The sequence below is a fragment of the Ambystoma mexicanum genome, chromosome 13 (genome assembly GCF_040938575.1).
Source record: "Ambystoma mexicanum isolate Mex_15411 chromosome 13, UKY_AmexF1_1, whole genome shotgun sequence".
NCBI classification, from domain to species: domain Eukaryota; kingdom Metazoa; phylum Chordata; class Amphibia; order Caudata; family Ambystomatidae; genus Ambystoma; species Ambystoma mexicanum.
This window is the reverse complement of record NC_090938.1, coordinates 810096011-810119561: the sequence shown is the minus strand read 5'-3', so window position 1 is coordinate 810119561 and position 23551 is coordinate 810096011. Positions and strand designations below refer to the sequence as shown.

Below are 23551 nucleotides of genomic sequence, written 5' to 3'. Positions count from 1 at the left end.
CACAGACACACGTGCACACTCTGCCACAATCACTAACGCTGCAATTCTGGCATCATACACAATCCCACACTTCCCCGGGGGCACAGAAACACGTCCACACTCTGCCACAATCACTCACGCTGCAATCCTGGCATACACAATCCCACACTTCCCTGGGGGCACAGAAACACGGCCCACACTCTGCCACAATCACTCACGCTGCAATCCTGTTTTACACAATCCCACACTTCCCTGGGGGCACAGAAACACGGCCCACACTCTGCCACAATCACTCACGCTGCAATCCTGGCATACACAATCCCACACTTCCCTGGGGGCACAGAAACACAGCCCACACTCTGCCACAATCACTCACGCTGCAATCCTGGCATACACAATCCCACACTTCCCTGGGGGCACAGAAACACGGCCCACACTCTGCCACAATCACTCACGCTGCAATCCTGGTTTACACAATACCACACTTCCCTGGGGGCACAGAAACACGTGCACACTCTGCCACAATCACTCACGCTGCAATCCTGGCATCATACGCAATCCCACACTTCCCTGGGGGCACAGAAACATGTGCACACTCTGCCACAATCACTCACGCTGCAATCCTGGCATTATACACAATCCCACACTTCCCTGGGGGCACAGACACACGTGCACACTCTGCCACAATCACTAACGCTGCAATTCTGGCATCATACACAATCCCACACTTCCCCGGGGGCACAGAAACACGTCCACAACCTGCCACAATCACTCACGCTGCAATCCTGGCATACACAACCCCACACTTCCCTGGGGGCACAGAAACACGGCCCACACTCTGCCACAATCACTCACGCTGCAATCCTGGTTTACACAATCCCACACTTCCCTGGGGGCACAGAAACACGGCCCACACTCTGCCACAATCACTCACGCTGCAATCCTGGCATACACAATCCCACACTTCCCTGGGGGCACAGAAACACGGCCCACACTCTGCCACAATCACTCACGCTGCAATCCTGGCATACACAATCCCACACTTCCCTGGGGGCACAGAAACACGGCCCACACTCTGCCACAATCACTCACGCTGCAATCCTGGCTTACACAATACCACACTTCCCTGGGGGCACAGAAACACGTGCACACTCTGCCACAATCACTCACGCTGCAATCCTGGCATCATACGCAATCCCACACTTCCCTGCGGGCACAGAAACACGTGCACACTCTGCCACACTCACTCCTGCTGTAATCCTGGCATCATACACAATCCCACACTTCCCCGGGGGCACAGGAACACGGCCCACACTCCGCCACAATCACTCACGCTGCAATCCTGGCATACACAATCCCACAGTTCCCTGGGGGCACAGAAACACGGTGCACACTCTCACAATCACTCGCGCTGCAATCCTGGCATACACAATCCCACACTTCCCTGGGGGCACAGAAACACGGTGCACACTCTGTCACAAACACTCACGCTGCAATCCTGGCATACACAATACCACACTTCCCTGGGGGCACAGAAACACGGTGCACACTCTGTCACAAACACTCACGCTGCAATCCTGGCATTCACAATCCCACACTTCCCTGGGTGCACAGAAACACGGTGCACACTCTGTCACAAACACTCACGCTGCAATCCTGGCACAACCCTGCACTTCCCTGACAAGCTGAGGGGGTAAATCTGCACCTGCGTCCAGGAGGAAAGCCGTGCATGGGTGACGGGGCGGCTTCCAGGAGGAAAGCCGTGCATGGGTGACGGGGCGGCTTCCAGGAGGAAAGCCGTGCATGGGTGACGGGGCGCCTTCCAGGAGGAAAGCCGTGCATGGGTGACGGGGCGGCTTCCAGGAGGAAAGCCGTGCATGGGTGACAGGGCGCCTTCCAGGAGGAAAGCTGTGCATGGGTGACGGGGTGCCTTCATAGAGCACAGAATGCAGGACGACAGGGACTCATGACCCATTCTGTTCTTACAGAGCTGGGTGCTCCTATGCATAGTGGAGGGGTTTAATGCTCTGGTTACTGTGTGTGAGCTGCATGCGTATTACTGCACTTGTGTGTCTGGTCTCCGCTGGGTGTGCATTAGCTGCATCTGTGTGTCTGGTCTCTGCTGTGTTTTGCTATGAATGGTGAAGATGTTGAATGTTCTCGTGACTGTGTCTGAGGTACCTGTGCATTAGCAGCGCTTGTGTGTCTGGTCTCTGCTGGGAGTGTATTAGCTGCACTGATCTCTGCTGGGTGTGTATTCACTGCACTGGTCGCTGCTGATTGTCTATTAGCTGCACGTGTGTGTCTGGTCTCTGCTGGGAGTGTATTAGCTGCACTTGTGTGTCTGGTCTCTGCTGGGAGTGTATTGGCTGCACTGGTCTCTGCTGGGAGTGTATTAGCTGAACTGGTCTCTGCTGGAAGTGTATTAGCTGCACTGGTCTCTGCTGGGACTGTATTAGCTGCACTGGTCTCTGCTGGGACTGTATTAGCTGCACCAGTGTCTCTGGTCTTTGCTTGGTTCTCATTGCACTGGTGGATAGGTTGAACGTTCTGGTGACTGTTTGAGGTACATGTGTATTGGCTGCACTGGCCTCTGCTGGGAGTGTATTGGCTGCACTAGTCTCTGCTGGCAGTGTTTTAGCTGCACTGGTCTCTGCTGGCAGTGTTTTAGCTGCACTGGTCTCTGCTGGCAGTGTTTTAGCTGCACTGGTCTCGGCTGGGTGTGTATTTGCTGCACTGGTCTCGGCTGGGAGTGTATTGGCTGCACTGGTCTCTACTGGGTGTGTATTAGCTGCACGTATGTGTCTGGTCTCTGCTGGGAGTGTATTAGCTGCACTTGTGTGTCTGGTCTCTGCCGGGAGTGTATTGGCTGCACGGCTGTCTGCTGGGAGTGTATTGGCTGCACTGGTCTCTGCTGGGAATGTATTAGCTACACTGGTCTCTGCTGGGAGTGTATTGGCTGCACTGGTCTCTGCTGGGAGTGTATTGGCTGCACTGGTCTCTACTGGGTGTGTATTAGCTGCACTGGTGTCTGGGCTTTGCTTGGTTCTCATTGTACAGGTGAAGAGTTTGAATGTTCTGGTTACTGTGACAGATTACCATTTGGCAAGGGTATGGAAGCCCTGGCTTTTTCAATTTTATAAACAAAAAAAAAAAAAAGAAATGATGCAGGTAATTTGATGTCTGAAAGGGAAATCTCCTGTTCAGATAGATTCCCCTTTCATAAGCTCCGTGCCTAAAGCATGGTGTGCATCTGGGTCCTGCTGCCCCCGTATCCTGATTTGCAGCACCTGCTCTACCACTGGCACAGAGCAGGTTCAGTGGTCACAGTTGTCCATTTGACAGTTGCAGCGACAGCCACATCCAATTTGATATTTCACATGTTTCCGCTCCTGTGAGTCAGCTTAGCTGTGGAAACTGATATGTATTCTGGCCGGACGGACTGAGCTGCCAAATGATGGGACAGGAACCGGGATGACCCTGCCTCTTCTTTGCCCTCTTTCAGACATAGCTGCCCTGGGCCCAGGTATGAAAGTGGCACACCCATTCAAAGGGAGTAGCCTCACATCAGGGTGCTGTACTTCTAAGGGCCTTTGATCTTGGTGAGAAGGGAAGGGGCAGAGTTAGAGTAGTGAGAAGAGCTTTCCAAAGTCCTCAACCACTGAGGTGAAGAAGGAGTAATCCAAGGCAGAGGAGAGCTCTACCCACTCCCAGGATACATTGGGGGTGACATTTTGCTGTGAACCAGGACCTGCCACGCTGCACCGAAATCTCCCAGGGCTCGGAGAACAGACCCTGAAAGGACTCACTCTGTCCTCGAGCCCCTGAATTGGGACTCACAGCATCCGGAGGACCAGATCTGCTAAGGCTCCCCATTCCGCTGCTTCAGAACCAGTTGGACGGCCATCATAGCGAATTCAATGCAGAGGGATCCCAGCGTTGCTACTTTCTGGCACTCCTCCGAACCTTTGAATAATTGATTGTACATTGAGCTGCTCGAAGTTGCATTGATATATGATATGATAGGTTATTTATAACGTGCTTAATACCCAGAGGTTTCTAAACGTGGACCCGGGGATTGAACCTGTGGTGCTCCGTGTCGACTTGCTTCCAAGTCGAGCACATTGCCCCTGAGCTATCCTCCTGTGTCCTTGCTGAGCCCATCACCTGCCAGGCACAATCAGCTGCTAGCCACTGGGACCCGACATGAACCACGAGAGTCACTTGCTGACCCCGACCAGGGGTTACACCATGGCTCACCCCTCAAACTGTTGCTTCGGTGAACCATACATCAGAGCAACAGGATCACCATTTCGACAATCACTGCCCGTCATCTCGAACCGCTCGAGTGTCACTCTTCGATCCTTCCCGGCAGTTACACCCCGACTTGACCTTGAAGAGGTCTTGTTGAGCACCTCAACCTGCAACACTGAATGCCGCCTTCGAGCTGCACAGCGGTACGGTATTTGAACCAGCTCGACGTCCTCTTGCTGCTTGGGGCCACACAATCCACTGTGTCCATATTGAGCTTTTTCCACTGGCATTACTGCTTGAAGCCGGGTTTGAGGACGTTAACCCGCCAAAGACCCAAAATGAGGTACTGTTGACCAATAACTGCCCCTGTGGTCCATTTGGGCCCTAGGGACTGGTTACGTCACTTTTGCAACCTTTTTCATGCAAAGACATATCTGTTTTATGGCTAGTAATTTGTCCATCACTCCTGTATTCATACGCCAAGTACTACATTCTTCGGTCTGCAGCATCTTCTCCGTTCTTCCACAGGGTTGGGTTTCGTACAGTGTTTTTTTTTAGATGGTTCCACTGCAGGTGCTGTGTTTGATTATAGTACATATATTTTTATAGAACCTTGATTGGACATTCCATTTATTTTGGACTGTATTGTTTGGGTGACTACTGGTTCACATTAACACCCCTCTTAAGAGCATAGCCTTCCCTCGGCCAACGTTGCCACAAAAGGCAAAGGAGGTATATCTCTTAACTGTGCCTGTTTTACCTTCATGATTGCATTGGCTCTTGGTTTGTAGAAGTGTGACTGCTGAGTTGGCATTTTCACCACTACTCATCCTTGTACTCGTGCAGAGGAGAATCCTTTGTCACAGTTACTGTGTGTGAGGTTCCTGTGTATGAGCTGTACCTGTGTGCCTGGTCTCTGTTGGGTTCCCCTGGCACTGATGGAGGGGTTGAATGTTCTGGTTACTGTGTGTGAGGTGCATGTGTATAAGCTACACTTGTGTGTCTGTCTGTGCTGAGTGTGTATTAGCAGCGCTTGTGTGTCTGGTCTCTGCTGTGTGTGTACTGGGTGTGTATTGGCTGCACTGGTGTTTCCGGCCTCTGCTGGGCTCTCCTTGCACTGGTGGAGAGGTTGACTGTTCTGGTGACTGTCTGTGAGGTCCTTGTGTATTAGCTGCACTTGTGTGTCTAGTCTCTGCTGGGTGTGTATTAGCTGCACCGTGTGTCTGGTCTCTGCTGGGTGTGTATTAGCTTCACCAGTGTGTCTGGTCTCTGTTGGGTGTGTATTAGCTGCACCGGTGTGTCTGGTCTCTGCTGGGTGTGTATTAGCTGCACCAGGGTGTCTGGTCTCTGTTGGGGTTTCCTATAAATGGTGGAGAGGGTTGATGTTCTGATTACTGTGCGTGAGGTTCATGTGTATAAGCTGCACTTGTGTGCCTGGTCTCTGATGGGTCTGTATTAGCAGCACTTATGTGTCTGGTCTCGGCTGGGTGTGTATTAGCAGCACTTATGTGTCTGGTCTCGGCTGGGTGTGTATTAGCTGCACTGGTGTGCATGGTCTCTGCTGGGTTTTCCTGTGAATGGCGGAGAGATTGAATGTTCTGGTTACTGTGTGTGAGGTGCATGTACATTAGCTGCACTTGTGTGTCTAGTCACTGCTGGGTGTGTATCAGCTGCACTGGTGTGCCTAGTCTCTGCTGGGATCTCCTTGCACTGGTGGAGAGGGTCAATGTTATGGTTACTGTGTGTGAGGTGCTTTAGCTGCACTTGTGTGTCTGGGCTCTGCTGGGTGTGTATTAGCAGCGCTTGTGTGTCTGGTCTCTGCTGGGTGTGTATTAGCTGTACCTGTGTGTCTGGTCTCTGCTGGGTTTTCCTGGGAATGGTGGGGAGGTTGAATGTTCTGGTTACTGTGTGTGAGGTTCATGTGTATAAGCTGCACTGGTGTGTCTGGTCTCTGCTGGAAGTGTATTAGCTGCACTTGTGTGTCCTCTGCTGGGTGTGCATTAGCTGCACTTGTGTGTCTGGGCTCTGCTGGGTACTCCTTGCACTGGTGGGGAAGTTGAATGTTCTGATGACTGTCTGTGAGGTCCTTGTGTATAAGCTGCACTGGTGTGTCTAGTCTCTGCTGGGTTCTCCTTGCACTGGTGGAGGGGTTGAATTTTCTGGTTATTGTCTGTGAGGTCCTTGTGTATTAGCTGCACTTGTGTGTCTAGTCTCTGCTGGATGTGTATTAGCTGCACTGGTGTGTCTGGCCTCTGCTGGGTGTGTATTACTGCACTTGTGTGTCTGGTCTCTGCTGGGAGTTTATTAGCTGCACTGGTGTGTCTAGTCTCTGCTGGGTTCTCCTTGCACTGGTGGAGGGGTTGCATTTTCTGGTTATTGTCTGTGAGATCCTTGTGTATTAGCTGCACCTGTGTGTCTAGTCTCTGCTGGATGTGTATTGGCTGCACTGGTGTGTCTGGTCTCTGTTGGGTTTTACTATGAATGGTGGAGAGGTTACTGTCTGTGAGGTGCATGTGTATTAGCTGCACTGGTGTGTCTGCACTGAACCCCTGTTTGTTTCCGTTCTGTAGGTTTGACTTTGCTGGAACATGGAGTTTCCATCTGCGCTGTGGTTCTTGCCGGTCCTGGATGTCTTGGTGCTGAACCTTCTTCAGTGGTTCTGTCCTCTTGTTGGCCTTCAGGAGCCTGTACTCGTCATCTGGGTCGCCTCTCTGGCCCGTTGGGGACTCCTGACTTATGCAGTCCATGTGCTGAGTATGCGCCTTCCTGAGGGACTGCGGCAGGCACTCCTCTTGTCCACTGCGACCCTCAGCCTCCTGCTACCCTGCTATGTGACTGTGAGCATGGCGGCCACGTTTCCCGCAGCCGCAGAATGTCTCTATGGATGGGGGCGGTGGGATGTTCTTGCCTCATCCCATGTGGTCACTTTGGTGGTGGCCCTGGTCTGGCATCACTTATCCCCCTTCCAGATGGAGGCCAAGGAGAAGCAGCCCTCTGCCTCGCTGGGCAGGCTCTTCTCCTGCATGAAGCCAGAGCTCGGTCGCTTCCTCCTCGTTGCTGTGTTGGTGGTTCTGTCCTGTTTGAGTAAGTTCAACACTGTGGTCGTATCCTGTGGGTTCTGGGTTTCATAGCACGTGGGTAGGGCTATCCTGGGCTCTTAGTGTTGACATCACTCCAACTAAACATTTATAACTTTGTCTCTCTCTTGTTAACTTCTGGGCCTCTCCTCCCATGGTCTTCCTCTGGGGGCCTCTCCTCCCATGGTCTTCCTCTGGGGGCCTCTCCTCCCATGGTCTTCGTCTGGGCCTCTTCACTCCCGTGGTCTTCGTCTGGGCCTCTTCACTCCCGTGGTCTTCGTCTGGGCCTCTTCACTCCCGTGGTCTTCGTCTGGGCCTCTTCACTCCCATGGTCTTCCTCTGGGAGCCTCTTCACTCCCATGGTCTTCCTCTGGGGGCCTTCACTCCCATGGTCTTCCTCTTGGGCCTCTTCTCCCATGGTCTTCCTCTTGGGGCCTCTCCTCCCATGGTCTTCCTCTTGGGGCCTCTCCTCCCATGGTCTTCGTCTGGGGCCTCTCCTCCCATGGTCTTCGCCTGGAGGCCTCTCCTCCCATGGTCTTCCTCTGGGGGCCTCTCCTCCCATGGTCTTCCTCTGGGGGCCTCTCCTCCCATGGTCGTCCTCTGGGGGCCTCTCCTCCCATGGTCGTCCTCTGGGGGCCCCTCCTCCCGTGGTCTTCCTCCGGGGGCCTCTCCTCCCATGGTCGTCCTCCGGGGGCCTCTCCTCCCATGGTCGTCCTCTGGGGGCCTCTCCTCCCATGGTCTTCCTCTGGGGGCCTCTCTCCCATGGTCTTCCTCTGGGGGCCTCTCCTCCCATGGTCTTCCTCCAGGGGCTCTTCTCCAGTGGATTCTACACACGTGCGTTCCTGTTCTCTATCAATGAGGGTGTTCACACGTCCTCCCTTTTGGATCATCTCAATTGGCCTCCAGTCCTGTGCATATGTCACTCTCAGCTTCTTCTTGCAGTATTTACTGGAATACGCTACCTTGAACCACCCCATCTCTCCTCTCCTATCTCTACTTCTACTCCTGTTTCTCCCTCTCAGCTTCTTGCAGTATTTACAGGCGTACACTCCCTTGCACCACACCATACCTCTCCTCTCTTATCTCTGCTCCTGTTTCTCTCCTCTCACCTACAGGTATGATACTGTGCACCACCCCTTATCTCTCCCCTCTTATCTCTACTTTTACTCCTGTTTCCTCCTCTCAGCTTCTTCTTGCAATATTAGCAGGCCTATGCTCCCTTGCCCCCACCCCCATATCTCTCCTCTCTACTTCTACTTTTCTCCTCTGGACTTCTTTCAGTATTTACAGGTATATGATACTCTGCACCACCCCATATCTCTACTTCTACTCCTGCTTCTCTCCTCTTAGCTTCTTCTTGCAGCATTTACAGGCATAAGCTACCTTGCACCACCCCATATCTCTCCTGTTTTATCTCTGCCTCTACTGCTGTTTCTCTCTGCTTCTTTGTCTTGTGACTGCCCCATACTCGCCCCTCTCTGTCTGTTTTGCTCTTAATTCCTCCTGGCGCCAGATTTGTGAAATGCTTTACCTCGGCCCATACCTCTTTGGCGATCTTCCTCACTCATGGAAGCATCTTTGTAACTACCCCAGAAAGCATTCCTAGTATTGCATTAATTGCTTTCAGACTGTGTAATTTTTTTTATTTTTATTTTTTTTTATTTATTTTTTTTTTATTACGAGTGTATAATCACCGTGGTGATTTTTACAAGAGGATGAACGAAAAACAACGGAAGACACTCCCCAGTTCCAACAATTATCTGTCAAACTGTCTACTTCTGTGGCCAGGCCCGTTAAGACGGGGGTACATGTGCGAAGATCTGATCCAAAATTTTTGTGGCTGCAATAGACCAAGATGTTCTCAAGCCTCCTATTAGGCGCTCCCACCAGAGCTCTTCCTCCCTCAGATAGGAGTTTTTTAAGTGATGAAGAATGTATGGTGATCTAAATTTGTCAGTACCTGGGCATAGTAGTAAAAGGTGCCTTAATGTTTCGCTTTGTTCAATGTTATTACAAAAGCGGCAAGTATTTGTTGTTGAAAGGCCCCTTGTGTACAGAATCTCATTTGTAGGTAGCAAATTTAGCCTCGCACGGAGTAGAGTGTTCCTAGTTTTTTTGTCTGGGTGCTTTGTCAGGAAGGGTTGGAGTACATTCAGTTTTCTGTTTGTTGGTGTAAGGTGACTAGTTAACTTGTACTCAGATGCCTTTTCCAATGTATTTATCCAGTCCAATTCTTCTAGTCGGGTTTTAGTTCTTGTCGGGTTCCCCAGAAGTTCTTCAATCGAGCTGCCGCAGATGTCAAGTTGCTGTAAACACATTTGCTCCCATTTGGACGATAACATGGATTTGCTTGAATTCATCTCTTCATGGACCATCTGGAAAATTGCAGAGGAAGAAGGATCTATTATTTTCCGATATAACATAACTGACGCTCTTTTCACGATTGACTCTAAGGAAGAGAGGGAAAGTTCACGTCTAATCAGAGCAATCGGAGTAGAAGATGGCATGTTCAGTACTGAGCGCCAGAACTGACTCTCCAGTCTGGCCCATATGAAGTGAGGTAAAGATGGCATGGCCTCGGCTCCATAGGTGATGGCCGGGATAACTTTGCCCCTGTAGAATTTAAGTAGTGGCAACAATGAAAAACGTCCGTATTTGTTATCCAGTATTTTTGCTTGCGAGGCTAGAGTTTTCATTTTTTCAGAAAGATGGTGCTGCATCGCCGAGTCATTGGCCGTGGAGTCAATGAGGACTCCAAGGTATTTAAATTCAGCCACTTGTTCGATTTTGTTTGTGGCCAGATACCACGAAAAATTCTTCATTTTTGTCTTTTTTTGATTCTTTCCAAATACCATTATCTTCGTTTTCTGTTCGTTTACCTCTAGGTCGTTGGCGGCTGTATATGTGATCAATGCAGATAGCTGCCGTTGTAAACCAATTGGGGTCTGGTCCAGCTGAATGAGATCGTCTGCGTACAGGAGTCTCAGGATCTTCTCTTTACCCAGTTCTGGGGGGAATACTCGTGCGCTGATTAGAGAATCTTTATAGTCCCCAAAATAGGACAGAAAAAGAGCTGGTGCTAGTGGGCAGCCTTGTTTAACCCCTCTGTCTGTTGTTATGGATGTCGAGAGTAGGCCGTTGGTATTCAGTCGTACCTGTATTGATGTGGCAGCGTGCAGGGCCTTGATGGGGTTCAGGATCTCCTGAGGGCAGTCCCAACTGGAAAGTTTTCCCCAGAGCTTCCTTCGGTTGACTAAGTCGAAGGCCTGGGACAGATCTATAAATGCCAAAAACAGGTTCCGATTTTTTTCGCGGGCTTTTGCTTTTAAGAGGCTGAGTATAAAGATGTTTATACTAGTTCCTACTCCTTTTTTAAACCCCGATTGGAGAGGGTCATTACAGGGCGCACTTTTTGCCCACTGATTAAAGTGATCCAACAAAAGGGAACCATAAACTTTCCCTATCACGTCTAGGAGGGCCACCGGGCGAAAATTTCTAGGGTCGTCCTTCCTTCCTTTTTTGAATATGGGAATAATGATTCCTGAGGTCCAAGTGGGCGGGATTGAGCGAGAGGTAGTGCATTTGTAGAAAATTATGCTCAGCAGGTTTGCCCATTCTTCTGGCGCGGATTTCAAGTTCTCGTTTGACAGACCGTCAGGCCCTGGAGCCCTTGATTTCTTTAGCTTGAGTATTTTGTCCAGAATTTCAGCTCTGTCCGAAAGGTCGACCCACCGAGCTGTCGTCTGGGGATATAAAGGTCCTGCCTCAGAGTCTGGGGATTTGAAGAGTGATGAGTAGAACCCAGTCCATGCTGGTTCCGATATACTGTTTAGCATCATTGTAGATGCCTCCTTAGCTCGTGGGTTAACCAGACTCCAAAAGTCTCTAGAGTTGGATTTTCCAATTTGTTCTAACATGTTTTCAGAGTCTTGTTGGTGTAGTTTTAAGCGGTGGCCCCGTAGCCAGTTTTTATAGGCTCTTGTTGTCTCCTTCATGTAAGCCCTAGTAGCGGGCGAGTTGTTACTTGCAGCCATTCTTTTAGCTCTGCGGAGGATGTTTCGCTGTGACACCAACAGCGAGTCAAAAGTATGTGCATGGTAGGTCTGGGTTGTATTGGGCCCCTTCGATCTTTTTAACGAGGCTCTATAAGGTTCCAAAAATGGTCTGTAATCCACCTTTGCGGCCTCCTTGCTGCTTCCATACAAACAAGTAATTTCTTGAATGTTGGTCCGTGAGATCCTTACCCGGTTGCCTTTTCCTACCGGTTCTATTCTTTCAGAGTAATGATCTGTATCTGGTTTTATGGAGGCCCATTTAATGGCCAGCAGGTTGTGATCGCTTTGCTGTGACTGGCAAATGTTAAAATCTATCAACCGGGCTAACGGCAAATCAGAGACGAATATGTAGTCTATTGTTGAGCTGGTCAAACCTCTTTTCCATGTTGGTAGAGAGATAGAGTCAAGAAATGTAGTTGCAGAGTTGAAAAGATGTCTGGCCGTCATCAGCTTCTGCCAGACTAAGCCTTGTTTACAAGGCTTACTCTGTGCGGGGTCTGTGGTGCTATTCTTAGCCAATGGGCACTTGATGTTTAAGTCCCCACATATTATAACATCGCATACCCCAAACTCTAAGTAGACTGAGTCCAATGTGGAGGTTACTATATCAAACAGTGAGGTCTGTTGAATCCCTTTATGGTTCCAATAGATCGACATCACCAACAGGGGGGTGCATGTTTGATGTTCTTCCCCAGCCTCCTTTCGTTGCCACGAGATGAGTACCGCGATGACGTATGGGGTCGTCAAGATGGTTTTGGTTATTTCTAAACCCAACCCATCCGGACTGCGATGATTAGGCCTGATGATGGTCTTCCTTTAGGGCCCGCTAATGCTTCTGAGAAGGCAATCTCAAAACCATCCAATGTTGGTTTGGTTTGTAACCAGACTTCTTGGAGGCATAAGATGTCATAGTCCCCTAAATTGATGTCTCCAGAAGTTGTCAAATGTAAAAACCCTCTTGTGTTCCATGATGCCAGAGTCAGTTGATGTTGGTCTTGGTCAGTGTTTGTAGATTCTGATGGCTATTTCTGTAGGCGTGTGGATAGAGCTTTTGGTAGCCAGGCCCATGAAGACGATTCTAAAGACGGTCTGGTCTGAGTCACTTTTTGGGTCTCTTCTAAGGTTGTGGGAGCCTTTGTGTTAGAAGAGCTACTAGGGGAATTTTCTTTCCCCTGAGGAATAGAGTCGATCGTGTTGGACTTAAGAGTAGCTGGTGGTTTCTTTACGGAATTTTCCTTTGAGTTAGTGGACTGACATTCTTCGTTTGATCTTTCCTCCATTGTACAATCCTTTGTCTTGTCGTTATCTGTTCTAGATGGTCTGGTTAATGTTAACTCAAACCCTTGTTTGAATAGTACTTCCTCTGCTGCTAGTAGTGCTGTAGTCACATCAGCTGATGATGTGTATAGGAGACAGTATGCTGTATGGTCCTTGTGGAAAGGTTCCACCGTTGTAAGGTCCTCTGATTTTAAATTTCTTAAAGAGGAGATACTATGTAGCAGTCTCAACACCGTACGTCTATTTAGTACCAGATATTTTTGGTTCCCAGACCGTTGGCGTATTTTGACCGCTGGATTCTTGTTGTGGTGTTTCAAGTCTTGGTGCGACTTCTTCGAATGATGGAATCTACGATCCCCATTCTCATGTTGTTTATATTCTTGAGGTCCCTTTCTCTTGTGAGAATACGTCAAGTCTTTAGAATTATCCGGTAGATCAGATTTTGTTTGAGTGTGAACTCTTGATCTATGCGTCACTTGAGGCCGATGAGGAGGTGAGACCACTTCACAATTTTGTTCAGAACGCTTTTCAGTGAATTTCCTGAATTGATCCCCTTGAGTGCTACGTAGAGATTTGAAGCGCTCATCCAGTGAGCTAAAGCCTGAAAGGTCTCTCGTGACTGACTGCTGGTTGTGTGTCATCTTAGTTAGACGAGAGTTCGCCCCTTTCTGTTTGTCCGGGGAGTCGTCAAAGTGTTGACTTATGTCCATCAAGTCCTTTTGCATAAGAAAATCTTCTACTGTTTTAGGTGACTGCAATGTGACTTCTAAATGTGCCTCTATGTCTGACTCATTTGTTGTCACTGGTTTCATCCCTCCCCAGTTTTGGGGCGTCTTTGGTAAGGGATCTTTTTGTTGGAGATCACATTGCGGCGTTACTGGAGATGTTTTAAACAAAGGAGCCGTCTTGAGGCATGTGTGCGTTTTGAGAGTCTGTTGCTTTGGTCTCGTGTCCAAATTCCCCTCAAAACGCGGCCCTGGGTTCATTGGTTTGTGGCCTGGGCCTTGGGTGAGTTTCGATCCTAAGTGGTCTTTCTGTGGGAGGATGGCGTCTAAACAAATTACATCGTTTACGCTCAGATTGTTAGATGTCAGATTTGCTCTGATTGGCAGTGTGTTGAGAGAGCCTGACATGGAGGTTGAGCCCGCTTTTGGCCTTGTCCCACAATCAGTGTAGGATACGTCGCTACACGGAGTGACTGGTGCTATTGTTTGGGTACTTACATCCATCCCTAGGCTATCTTTGTTGGTTTTTCTTAAGCTTGATAGGGCTTCCATGAACTCAACTTGTTGGAGCTGCAAAGCACCAATTGGGTCAGTTTTTCTTTTCTCTAAAGCGTTGATGTAACCTTCTAAGTAAATGAGCTTAGAATTCATCATCGCAAAGATAGAAGTGTGGTCTTTCAAAGAGTCGTTTATTGCCTCATAGAGTTTGCAAAAAGGTGCTAGAGCGATGGTTACAGCAGACATGATGTACATGAAATCCGCTTTTTTTGACGGAGTCTCTTTAGGGATAGTGTAAGAAGCCTCACTTGATCTTCTATTCGATGCGGAACTCACAGGTGTTGAAGGCGGCCATAGCCGCGGCAGGTCCTTTGATTTCTGTTGGGAGGTCGTCAGCCTTGGGATGGAGCCCTCTCGGGGGTCCAGCAGGACATCTTTGATTCCATTCTCGTCATGTGCTTCCCTGGCCGAATGAGCCACCGAAGGGGTGGGCTTGTATCCCGAGTTGCTTTTCTCAAAAGGGTACTCCGTCGGACTTGGATTGTCAGCTAGCCCCGAACAGATTAGATCCGGTGACACAGATAGAGGTGGTATTGATCTTGTGCTGTCTGACTGGGGTAAGATATTCTTACTTCCCAGTAGAGGTTCAATTAAAGGCTCAGCCTCCGAGACAGTTGGGGCTTCACTGTGAGACTCCTGGACTTCGCCACAAAGCTCATTATGCACTAGTGAGGGTGGTGGAGTTACCGGTTTCTCTATCCCAGTTTTTTGTAGTTCCAAGAAAGTTGGTGAGCCTGATGGACCAAAGTTAGGAGTATCTATTGGATGCACCTTTGTATGAGTTAATGGAGCCATAAACCCACTGTTGGAGGAATTATTCTGAGAGCCCGATGATGCAGTGAGTAGAGGTTCTAGGAGGGCTTCCAAAAGATCTGCGTCTGAAATTTCCCCAAGCCCTGCATGGTGTAATTTCTTTGTGGCTTGTCTTTGAAAAAGCGTTTTTAGTGAGTTTTCCAAACGCTGACTCGCCATTGGTGTTGCTAATCTCGGAGGTTTTTTTGCAGCTGTTCGCTTGGTAGACTTTGGAAGGTCAAAATTTTTCTTAGAGAGCAGTCTGAATGGGATTCCATGTAATTGGCGAGTTGGATCCCCCTGTTTGCTACCCCTCCTCAAGTCTATTGATTTGACAACCTCAGGTTCGATGGACTCAAGACTTATGGGGGCCAAAGGAGAGAAGGTTAATGCGGGCGAGTTTGGAATCATCTCAACTGAGTGTTCAAGAGACTTGTCCCCTCCCTCTGGCGATTTTAGGCCATTTCTTTCATAAATGGACAGTTCCGCACGTTTTGCTGGTGGTGAAGAAAGTTTATTATGAACTTGAGCCTTTGTTAGGATTTGTAGTGGGGGCTCTGTCACAATATCCGTGTCCGCCTGATGGCGCTGTGGGGCAGCTGAACCAGGAGGAGTCAAGTTTAAGGGTTTCTCTGCCCCACAGACTCTGGTTTCCTCATCCGGATGCTGGAGTGTGCACGAAGCTCCCTTGAGTGCAACAGGACGTGTGCAGCCCAGCCGCGGCTCCCCCCGGTCCACGACCATGGTGGCCTCCCCTCCTCCGAGGGGCGGCTCCTCCGGGTCATCCGCCGGGAATGGACACCGGGCCTCAGCCTGCCCACCTCCTGTGCGAATCCGTCCGCGCTCGCCCCCAGCCTCCAACAGCTGTTCAAACGAGGCTTTCCCGCAGCTCCGTTGATCCGGGGAGCCGCGGCTAGCCCTGCCGCCAGCCCTGCTCGTGAGCTCTTCGCCGACGCCATCCGACCCCAGCCCCACCCGGTCTCCAGCCCGGGAGGCCCCCCCTCCTACGAGGGGGGGACCCCCCACGCCGTTCACCGATGCAGCCGGGGATCGCGGCACCGCGGCTCCTCTGGGGCTGGAGCCCGTCACCGGCTCTAAGGTGAAAATGCTACATTGCTCCTGTCGCCTCGTTCTGCCAGCGGCGTCCCCAGCCGTGGGGGAACCAGAGGTATGTTCGATCCACTCCTCTGGTAGTAATTGTTGTTTGTGCTTCTGTATGGAGATGATGTTTTTAGTGGCATGCTGTTGGACAGTTGGTTGGACATTTGATTTGAGTAACTTCAACTTCTTTGATGGGACGTTTTGTGGTTTGCCTCCTGATCTTTTCAAAGAGCCTGCACAGGCTAGAGTGTTAGAAGTCAGGGTAGAGTGAATTTCTCTAGAAGGTGAGGGACCCAACAAAAGGGCAGACGAACTGTTGGCACTCCGCAGTCTTCGTGGAGCGTCCTCCTCTTCAAAGATGTTGTGTCTCAGGTCCAGGGTCTCTCCCCCATCCGCCCTAGACGCCATTAGACTGCCACAGACTGCCCACTCTCACACCACTCCGCTCCGCTTCGCTGCTGCCTTCTGATTTTGAAGGAAAAAGACGCCAAAAATGTCTCTGTAGCCACTGTAGAAAGACTGAGAGGGACTGCCACAGACTGCCCACTCTCACACCACTCCGCTCCGCTTCGCTGCTGCCTTCTGATTTTGAAGGAAAAAGGCGCCAAAAATGTCTCTGTAGCCACTGTAGAAAGACTGAGAGGGACTGCCACAGACTGCCCACTCTCACACCACTCCGCTCCGCTTCGCTGCTGCCTTCTGATTTTGAAGGAAAAAGGCGCCAAAAATGTCTCTGTAGCCACTGTAGAAAGACTGAGAGGGACTGCCACAGACTGCCCACTCTCACACCACTCCGCTCCGCTTCGCTGCTGCCCTCTGATTTTGAAGGAAAAAGGCGCCAAAAATGTCTCTGTAGCCACTGTAGAAAGACTGAGAGGGACTGCCACAGACTGCCCACTCTCACACCACTCCGCTCCGCTTCGCTGCTGCCTTCTGATTTTGAAGGAAAAAGGCGCCAAAAATGTCTCTGTAGCCACTGTAGAAAGACTGAGAGGGACTGCCACAGACTGCCCACTCTCACACCACTCCGCTCCGCTTCGCTGCTGCCTTCTGATTTTGAAGGAAAAAGGCGCCAAAAATGTCTCTGTAGCCACTGTAGAAAGACTGAGAGGGACTGCCACAGACTGCCCACTCTCACACCACTCCTGTGTCCTCCTCCGGGTAAAAGTGCTCTATAAATTGAATAAAACCATTGTTCCTTGATTGCAGGTGAAATGGTGCTGCCCTATTACACGGGTAGAATGACGGACTGGATCGGGAAGGAGGAGGAAGACCCTTCAGCCTTCGGTGGCGCCATTAAAGCTATGACTATCATCACCATCTTTAGGTAACGTCTGGTCATCTCTCTGCCATCATCACTGTCTCTCCCATCATCACCATCTTTAGGTAACTTCTGGTCATCTCTCTCCCATCATCACTGTCTCTCCCATCATCACCATCTTTAGGTAACGTCTGGCCGTCTCTCTCACATCATCACTGTCTCTCTCGCCCATCATCACCATCTTTTAGGTAGCATCTGGTCATCTCTCTGCCATCATCACTGTCTCTCCCATCATCACCATCTTTAGGTAACATCTGGTCATCTCTCTCCCATCATCACTGTCTCTCCCATCATCACCATCTTTAGGTAACGTCTGGCCGTCTCTCTCACATCATCACTGTCTCTCTCGCCCATCATCACCATCTTTAGGTAACGTCTGGCCGTCTCTCTCACATCATCCCTGTCTCTCTCGCCCATCATCACCATCTTTAGGTAACGTCTGTCCATCTTTCTCCCATCATCACCATCTTTAGGTAACATCTCGCTGTCTCTCTCCCATCATCACTGTCTCTCTCCCATCATCACCATCTTTAGGTAACGTCTGGCCATCTCTCTCCCATCATCACCATCTTTAGGTAACATCTGGCCGTCTCTCTCCCATCATCACCATCTTTAGGTAACGTCTGGCTGTCTCTCTCCCATCATCACTGTCTCTCTCCATCATCACCATCTTTAGGTAACATCTCTCATCACCATCTTTAGGTAACGTCTGGCTGTCTCTCTCCCATCATCACTGTCTCTCTCCATCATCACCATCTTTAGGTAACATCTCTCTGTCTCTCTCCCATCATCACTGTCTCTCCCATCATCACCATCTTTAGGTAACGTCTGGCCGTGTCTCTCCCATCATCACTATCTCTCCCATCATCACCATCTTTAGGTAACATCTGGTCATCTCTCTCCCATCATCACTGTCTCTCCCATCATCACCATCTTTAGGTAACGTCTGGCCGTCTCTCTCACATCATCACTGTCTCTCTCGCCCATCATCACCATCTTTTAGGTAGCATCTGGTCATTTCTCTGCCATCATCACTGTCTCTCCCATCATCACCATCTTTAGGTAACATCTGGTCATCTCTCTCCCATCATCACTGTCTCTCCCATTATCACCATCTTTAGGTAACGTCTGGCCGTCTCTCTCACATCATCACTGTCTCTCTCGCCCATCATCACCATCTTTAGGTAACGTCTGTCCATCTCTCTCCCATCATCACCATCTTTAGGTAACATCTCGCTGTCTCTCTCCCATCATCACTGTCTCTCTCCCATCATCACCATCTTTAGGTAACGTCTGGCCGTCTCTCTCCCATCATCACCATCTTTAGGTAACATCTGGCCGTCTCTCTCCCATCATCACCATCTTTAGGTAACGTCTGGCTGTCTCTCTCACATCATCACTGTCTCTCTCCATCATCACCATCTTTAGGTAACATCTCTCTGTCTCTCTCCCATCATCACTGTCTCTCCCATCATCACCATCTTTAGGTAACGTCTGGCCGTGTCTCTCCCATCATCACTATCTCTCCCATCATCACCATCTTTAGGTAACGTCTGGCCGTCTCTCTCCCATCATCACTGTCTCTCTCATCATCACCATCTTTAGGTAACATCTGGCCATCTCTCTCACATCATCAGCTTCTTTAGGTAACGTCTGGCCGTCTCTCTCCCATCATCACTGTCTCTCGCATCACCATCTTTAGGTAACATCTGGCCATCTCTCTCACATCATCACCTTCTTTAGGTAACATCTGGCCGTCTCTCTCCCATCATCACCATCTTTAGGTAACGTCTGGCCGTCTCTCTCACATCATCACCTTCTTTAGGTAACGTCTGGCCGTCTCTCTCTCCCATCATCACCATCTTTAGGTAACATCTGGCCGTCTCTCTCCCATCATCACTGTCTCTCTCATCATCACCATCTTTAGGTAACGTCTGGCCGTCTCTCCCACATCACCTTCTTTAGGTAACGTCTGGCCGTCTCTCTCCCATCATCACTGTCTCTCACATCACCACCTTCTTTAGGTAACGTCTGGCCGTCTCTCTCCCATCATCACTGTCTCTCCCATCATCTCCACCCTTAGGTAACGTCTGGCTGTCTCTCTCACATCATCACTGTCGCCCTCTCCCATCATCACCATCTTTAGGTAACGTCTGGCCGTCTCTCTCCCATCATCACCATCTTTAGGTAACGTCTGGCCGTCTCTCTCACATCATCATTGTCTCTCTCCCATCATCACCATCTTTTGGTAATGTCTGGCCGTCTCTCTCCCATCATCACTGTCTCTCCCATCATGACCATCTTTAGGTACCGTCTGGCTGTCTCTCTCCCATCATCACTGTCTCTCTCTCCCATCATCACCATCTTAAGGTAACGTCTGGCTGTCTCTCTCCCATCATCACTGTCTCTCCCATCATCGCCATCTTTAGGTAACGTCTGGCCGTCTCTCTCCCATTCATCTCTGTCTCTGCCATCATCTCCACCTTTAGGTAACGTCTGTCCATCTCTCTCACCCATCATCACCATCTTTAGGTGACATCTGGCCGTCTCTCTCCCCCATCATCACCAACTTTAGGTAACATCTGGCCGTCTCTCTCCCATCATCACCATCTTTATCACCATCTTTAGGTGACATATGGCTGTCTCTCTCCCATCATCCCTGTCTCTCCCATCACAATCTTTAGGTTACATCTGGCCGTCTCTCTCCCATCATCACTGTCTCTCCCATCACCATCTTTAGGTAACATCTCGCCGTCTCCCGCACCATAACACACCTTTTCATTGACTGTTGGTTCACCTTTTGGTGCCACCTTTGGCCAATTTTTAGGGTCATCAAGAGATGTGATTGGCTCCCTAGTTCCCTTCACACCAGACCCTGCAGAAACCCCTGCTCCTTGCATGCCCTCATGTCCCAGAAGCCCAGAGTTAGGGAGACTTATTCTAGAATACTCCAGAAGGTAGGATTCCCTCGTATGCCTCTGAGATGGACCCACATTGTATTCTTGCAGAGCACCATGCAGAGTCAATTTCTTCTATGCACTTACTCTATCAGAATTGTCCCTGGACCTAGTATGATAGCAACCTCGTCTGTTTCCTCCACCCTCCCATTACTGTTTTTTTCCTCCCCACCACCCCTCCAGCACTATCTGAAATGTCCTCAGGCCTAGTATGATAGTCGCTTGTTTTGTTCCTCCCCTCCCTTTCTGCACCCCTCTCCCTCACCTTTTGTTTTTCTCCGGCTCTACCAGAAATGTCGTCAGGCCTAGTACGGTAGTTGCCTGTCTGTTTCCATTTCCTTCCCACTCGCCCCCTCCCTTCCTTATCTATGTCTTAGCTCTTGCACTATCTGAAATGTCGTCAGGCCGAGTACGATAGTTCATTTCACATCCTTACTGTTCATGGCCTGTAAGAATGTGGTTGTATTTTCCCTTGTTCCCTCCCTTGCCTTGAAGCGCTTTGAAACACATTGTGTATAGGCGCTATATAAATAATCATATCATATCATGACGCTACAGAAGGCGCTATACTTGGCATCAGTCGTGCTAAGGATGCCCTGGAGCAGGTCCACCAATCATCCAGCTATAAAAGGGATTTAAGAAAAGATTTGATTGGCCACGCTTAGGAGCATGCCAAGTGCACAAGTTGGGCATGGACGCAATATACGTCCAGTGTTAGGACCTGGAGTGTCCCGAGCTCTCAACTCTGATAGGTTGGCAGATGTAATCAAAATAGCTTTTGAGTATCTCAGAAAAGCACTGTATAAAAGCACGGTAACCACTTCCCTTTTATCCGTGATCACTCGATCTCCTGGCTGCAAGATGGATCTACCTTAAACATTGTGAATCTAACTCTTGAAGATCATGTGCAGAGAGCATGTGATCACCTGTGCCCCTCCCCCATTATTTGGGGTTTAAGGCTGTGGTGGCAGTACAGTAACTCTCTGTAGGAAGCTTGCAGCACACCTTTCACAGTACATCTCTGTATGAAGCTTGCAGCGTACCTTTCACCGAACATCTCTGCATAAAGCTTGCAGCGTACCCTTCACAGTACATCTCTGTATGAAGCTTGCAGCGTACCTTTCCATCTCTGTATGAAGCTTGCAGCGTACCTTTCACAGTACATCTCTGTATGAAGCTTGTAGCGTACCTTTCACAGTACATCTCTGTATGAAGCTTGCAGCGTACCTTTCACAGTACATCTCTGTTGGAAGCTTGCAGCGTACCTTTCACAGTACATCTCTGCATAAAACTTGCAGCGTACCTTTCACAGTGCATCTCTGCATAAAACTTGCAGCATACCTTTCACAGTACATCTCTGCATAAAGCTTGCAGCATACCTTTCATAGTACATCTCTGTATAAAGCTTGCAGCGTACCTTTCGCAGTAACTCTGCGTGAAGCTTGCCACGTACCTTTCGCTGTAACTCTCTGCATGAAGCTTGCAGTGTACCTTTCGCAGTGCATCTGTTTATGAAGCTTGCAGCGGATCTTTCACAGTAACTCTCTGTATGAAGCTTGCTGCATACCTTTCACAGTAACGCTCTGTATGAAGCTTGCTGCGTACCTTTCGCAGTAACTCTCTGTAAGAAGCTTGCAGTGTACCTTTCGCAGTAACTCTCTGCATGAAGCTTGCTGTGTACCTTTCACTGTAACTCTCTGCATGAAGCTTGCAGTGTACCTTTCACTGTATGAAGCTTGCAGTGTACCTTTCACTGTACATCTCTGTATGCAGCTTGCAGCGTAACGTTCCATCTCTGTATGCAGCTTGCAGCGTACCTTTCACAGTCCATCTCTTATAAAGCTTGCAGCATACCTTTCACAGTACATCTTTGTATAAAGCTTGCAGCATACCTTTCCATCTCTGTATGAAGCTTGCAGCGTATCTTTCACAGTGCATCTCTGTATGAAGCTTGTAGCGTACCTTTCACAGTACATCTCTGTATGAAGCTTGCAGCGTACCTTTCACCGAACATCTCTGTTGGAAGCTTGCAGCGTACATTTCACAGTACATCTCTGCATAAAGCTTGCAGCATACCTTTCATAGTACATCTCTGTATAAAGCTTGCAGCGTACCTTTCGCTGTAACTCTCTGTATGAAGCTTGCTGCATACCTTTCGCAGTAACTCTCTGTAAGAAGCTTGCTGCATACCTTTCGCAGTAACTCTCTGTAAGAAGCTTGCAGTGTACCTTTCGTAGTAACTCTCTGCATGAAGCTTGCTGTGTACCTTTCACTGTAACTCTCTGCATGAAGCTTGCAGTGTACCTTTCGCAGTGCATCTGTTTATGAAGCTTGCAGCAGATCTTTCACAGTAACTCTCTGTATGAAGCTTGCTGCGTACCTTTCGCAGTAACTCTCTGTATGAAGCTTGCAGTGTACCTTTCACAGTACATCTCTGAATGAAGCTTGCTGCGTACCTTTCACAGTACATCTGTTTATGAAGCTTGCAGCGTACCTTATTGACAAGACATGAATATCTTGGCAGGCATGCTGTCTGTTTTCTTTGGCATGGCATGCACCAACATTCTTTTCAGTTCTGAAGCTGTATCCATCATGCCACTGTGCCAGACTGGCCAGATTGGAAATCTTGTAGCCCAGCAGTCCTCTGCATATTGACGGTAATGGCCCTGTGTTCTATCTTCTGTCTGTCCCCCACAGTGCAGTGACCGAGTTCCTCTGTGATAACCTGTACTACTGGACGATGGGCCTGGTCCATGTGAGGATACAGGGACAGGTCTTTAAAGCTGTGCTGGGGCAGGAGATTGCCTTCTTCGACACCTTGTCTACAGGTAAGCACAAATCCCCTGCCCAACTCTACTTCTAACCGCTCAGAACCCAGAATTCGAGGAGAGACCAGAATACACTGTAAGGAATCGGGAGCAGGGCTCGGACACAAGGGCATTGTGTTGATTGCTATAAACCTTTATTAAAGTTAAGAGGTTTGGAGAAAGGCCTATCCTGCCCCCTCACTATGTGGGTGTTCCCTGCCTCAACGAAACTAAAGCATGTCCATGTCAGAATGTCCAAAAGCAAAAGAGTTCTCTGTCCTGGATCCGAAATCCTAACCTGACCCTTACATTCTAAACCTATAATAACGGGAAAGGGTATATAGTCTTTTAAGTGGCCAATTGTGTTTCTTTCCACAGTTCCAACACAAAGTTCAAAACAGAAACAAACAATCCAAGTTCCACAAACCTCGGGGGGGGGGGGCTCCACAATCCTCAGGGAAGGGGGGCTCCACAATCCTCAGGGAGGGGGGCTCCATTCCCCCCAGTTTCTCAGCTTCTTTTTAGTTCACAAACAGAAGTTATTGTGAGAAAACAGGGGGTGTCTCGCAGTCTAGTTCCGGGGGATCTCTTAGTCAGGTGGCCAGGGCACGACCATCACCTTTGGATCCAGACCCTGGGGTTGGACT

General features: G+C 49.4%; 2 protein-coding genes across 2 annotated transcripts in view; one reads left to right on the top strand and one right to left on the bottom strand.

The window, feature by feature from the left end:
- Positions 1–23551, bottom strand: part of LOC138522045 (major histocompatibility complex class I-related gene protein-like) — a 1849186-nt gene that overhangs the window by 1765618 nt on the left and 60017 nt on the right. The gene's annotated exons all lie outside the window — the stretch shown is intronic.
- Positions 1–23551, top strand: part of LOC138522124 (antigen peptide transporter 1-like) — a 56517-nt gene that overhangs the window by 4140 nt on the left and 28826 nt on the right. The window contains exons 2-4 of the mRNA XM_069635380.1: positions 6804–7317; positions 17029–17146; positions 22795–22925. Coding sequence (XP_069491481.1) covers positions 6822–7317; positions 17029–17146; positions 22795–22925 — 745 coding nt within the window. The 5' untranslated portion in view covers positions 6804–6821. The remainder of the gene's footprint in view (positions 1–6803; positions 7318–17028; positions 17147–22794; positions 22926–23551) is intronic.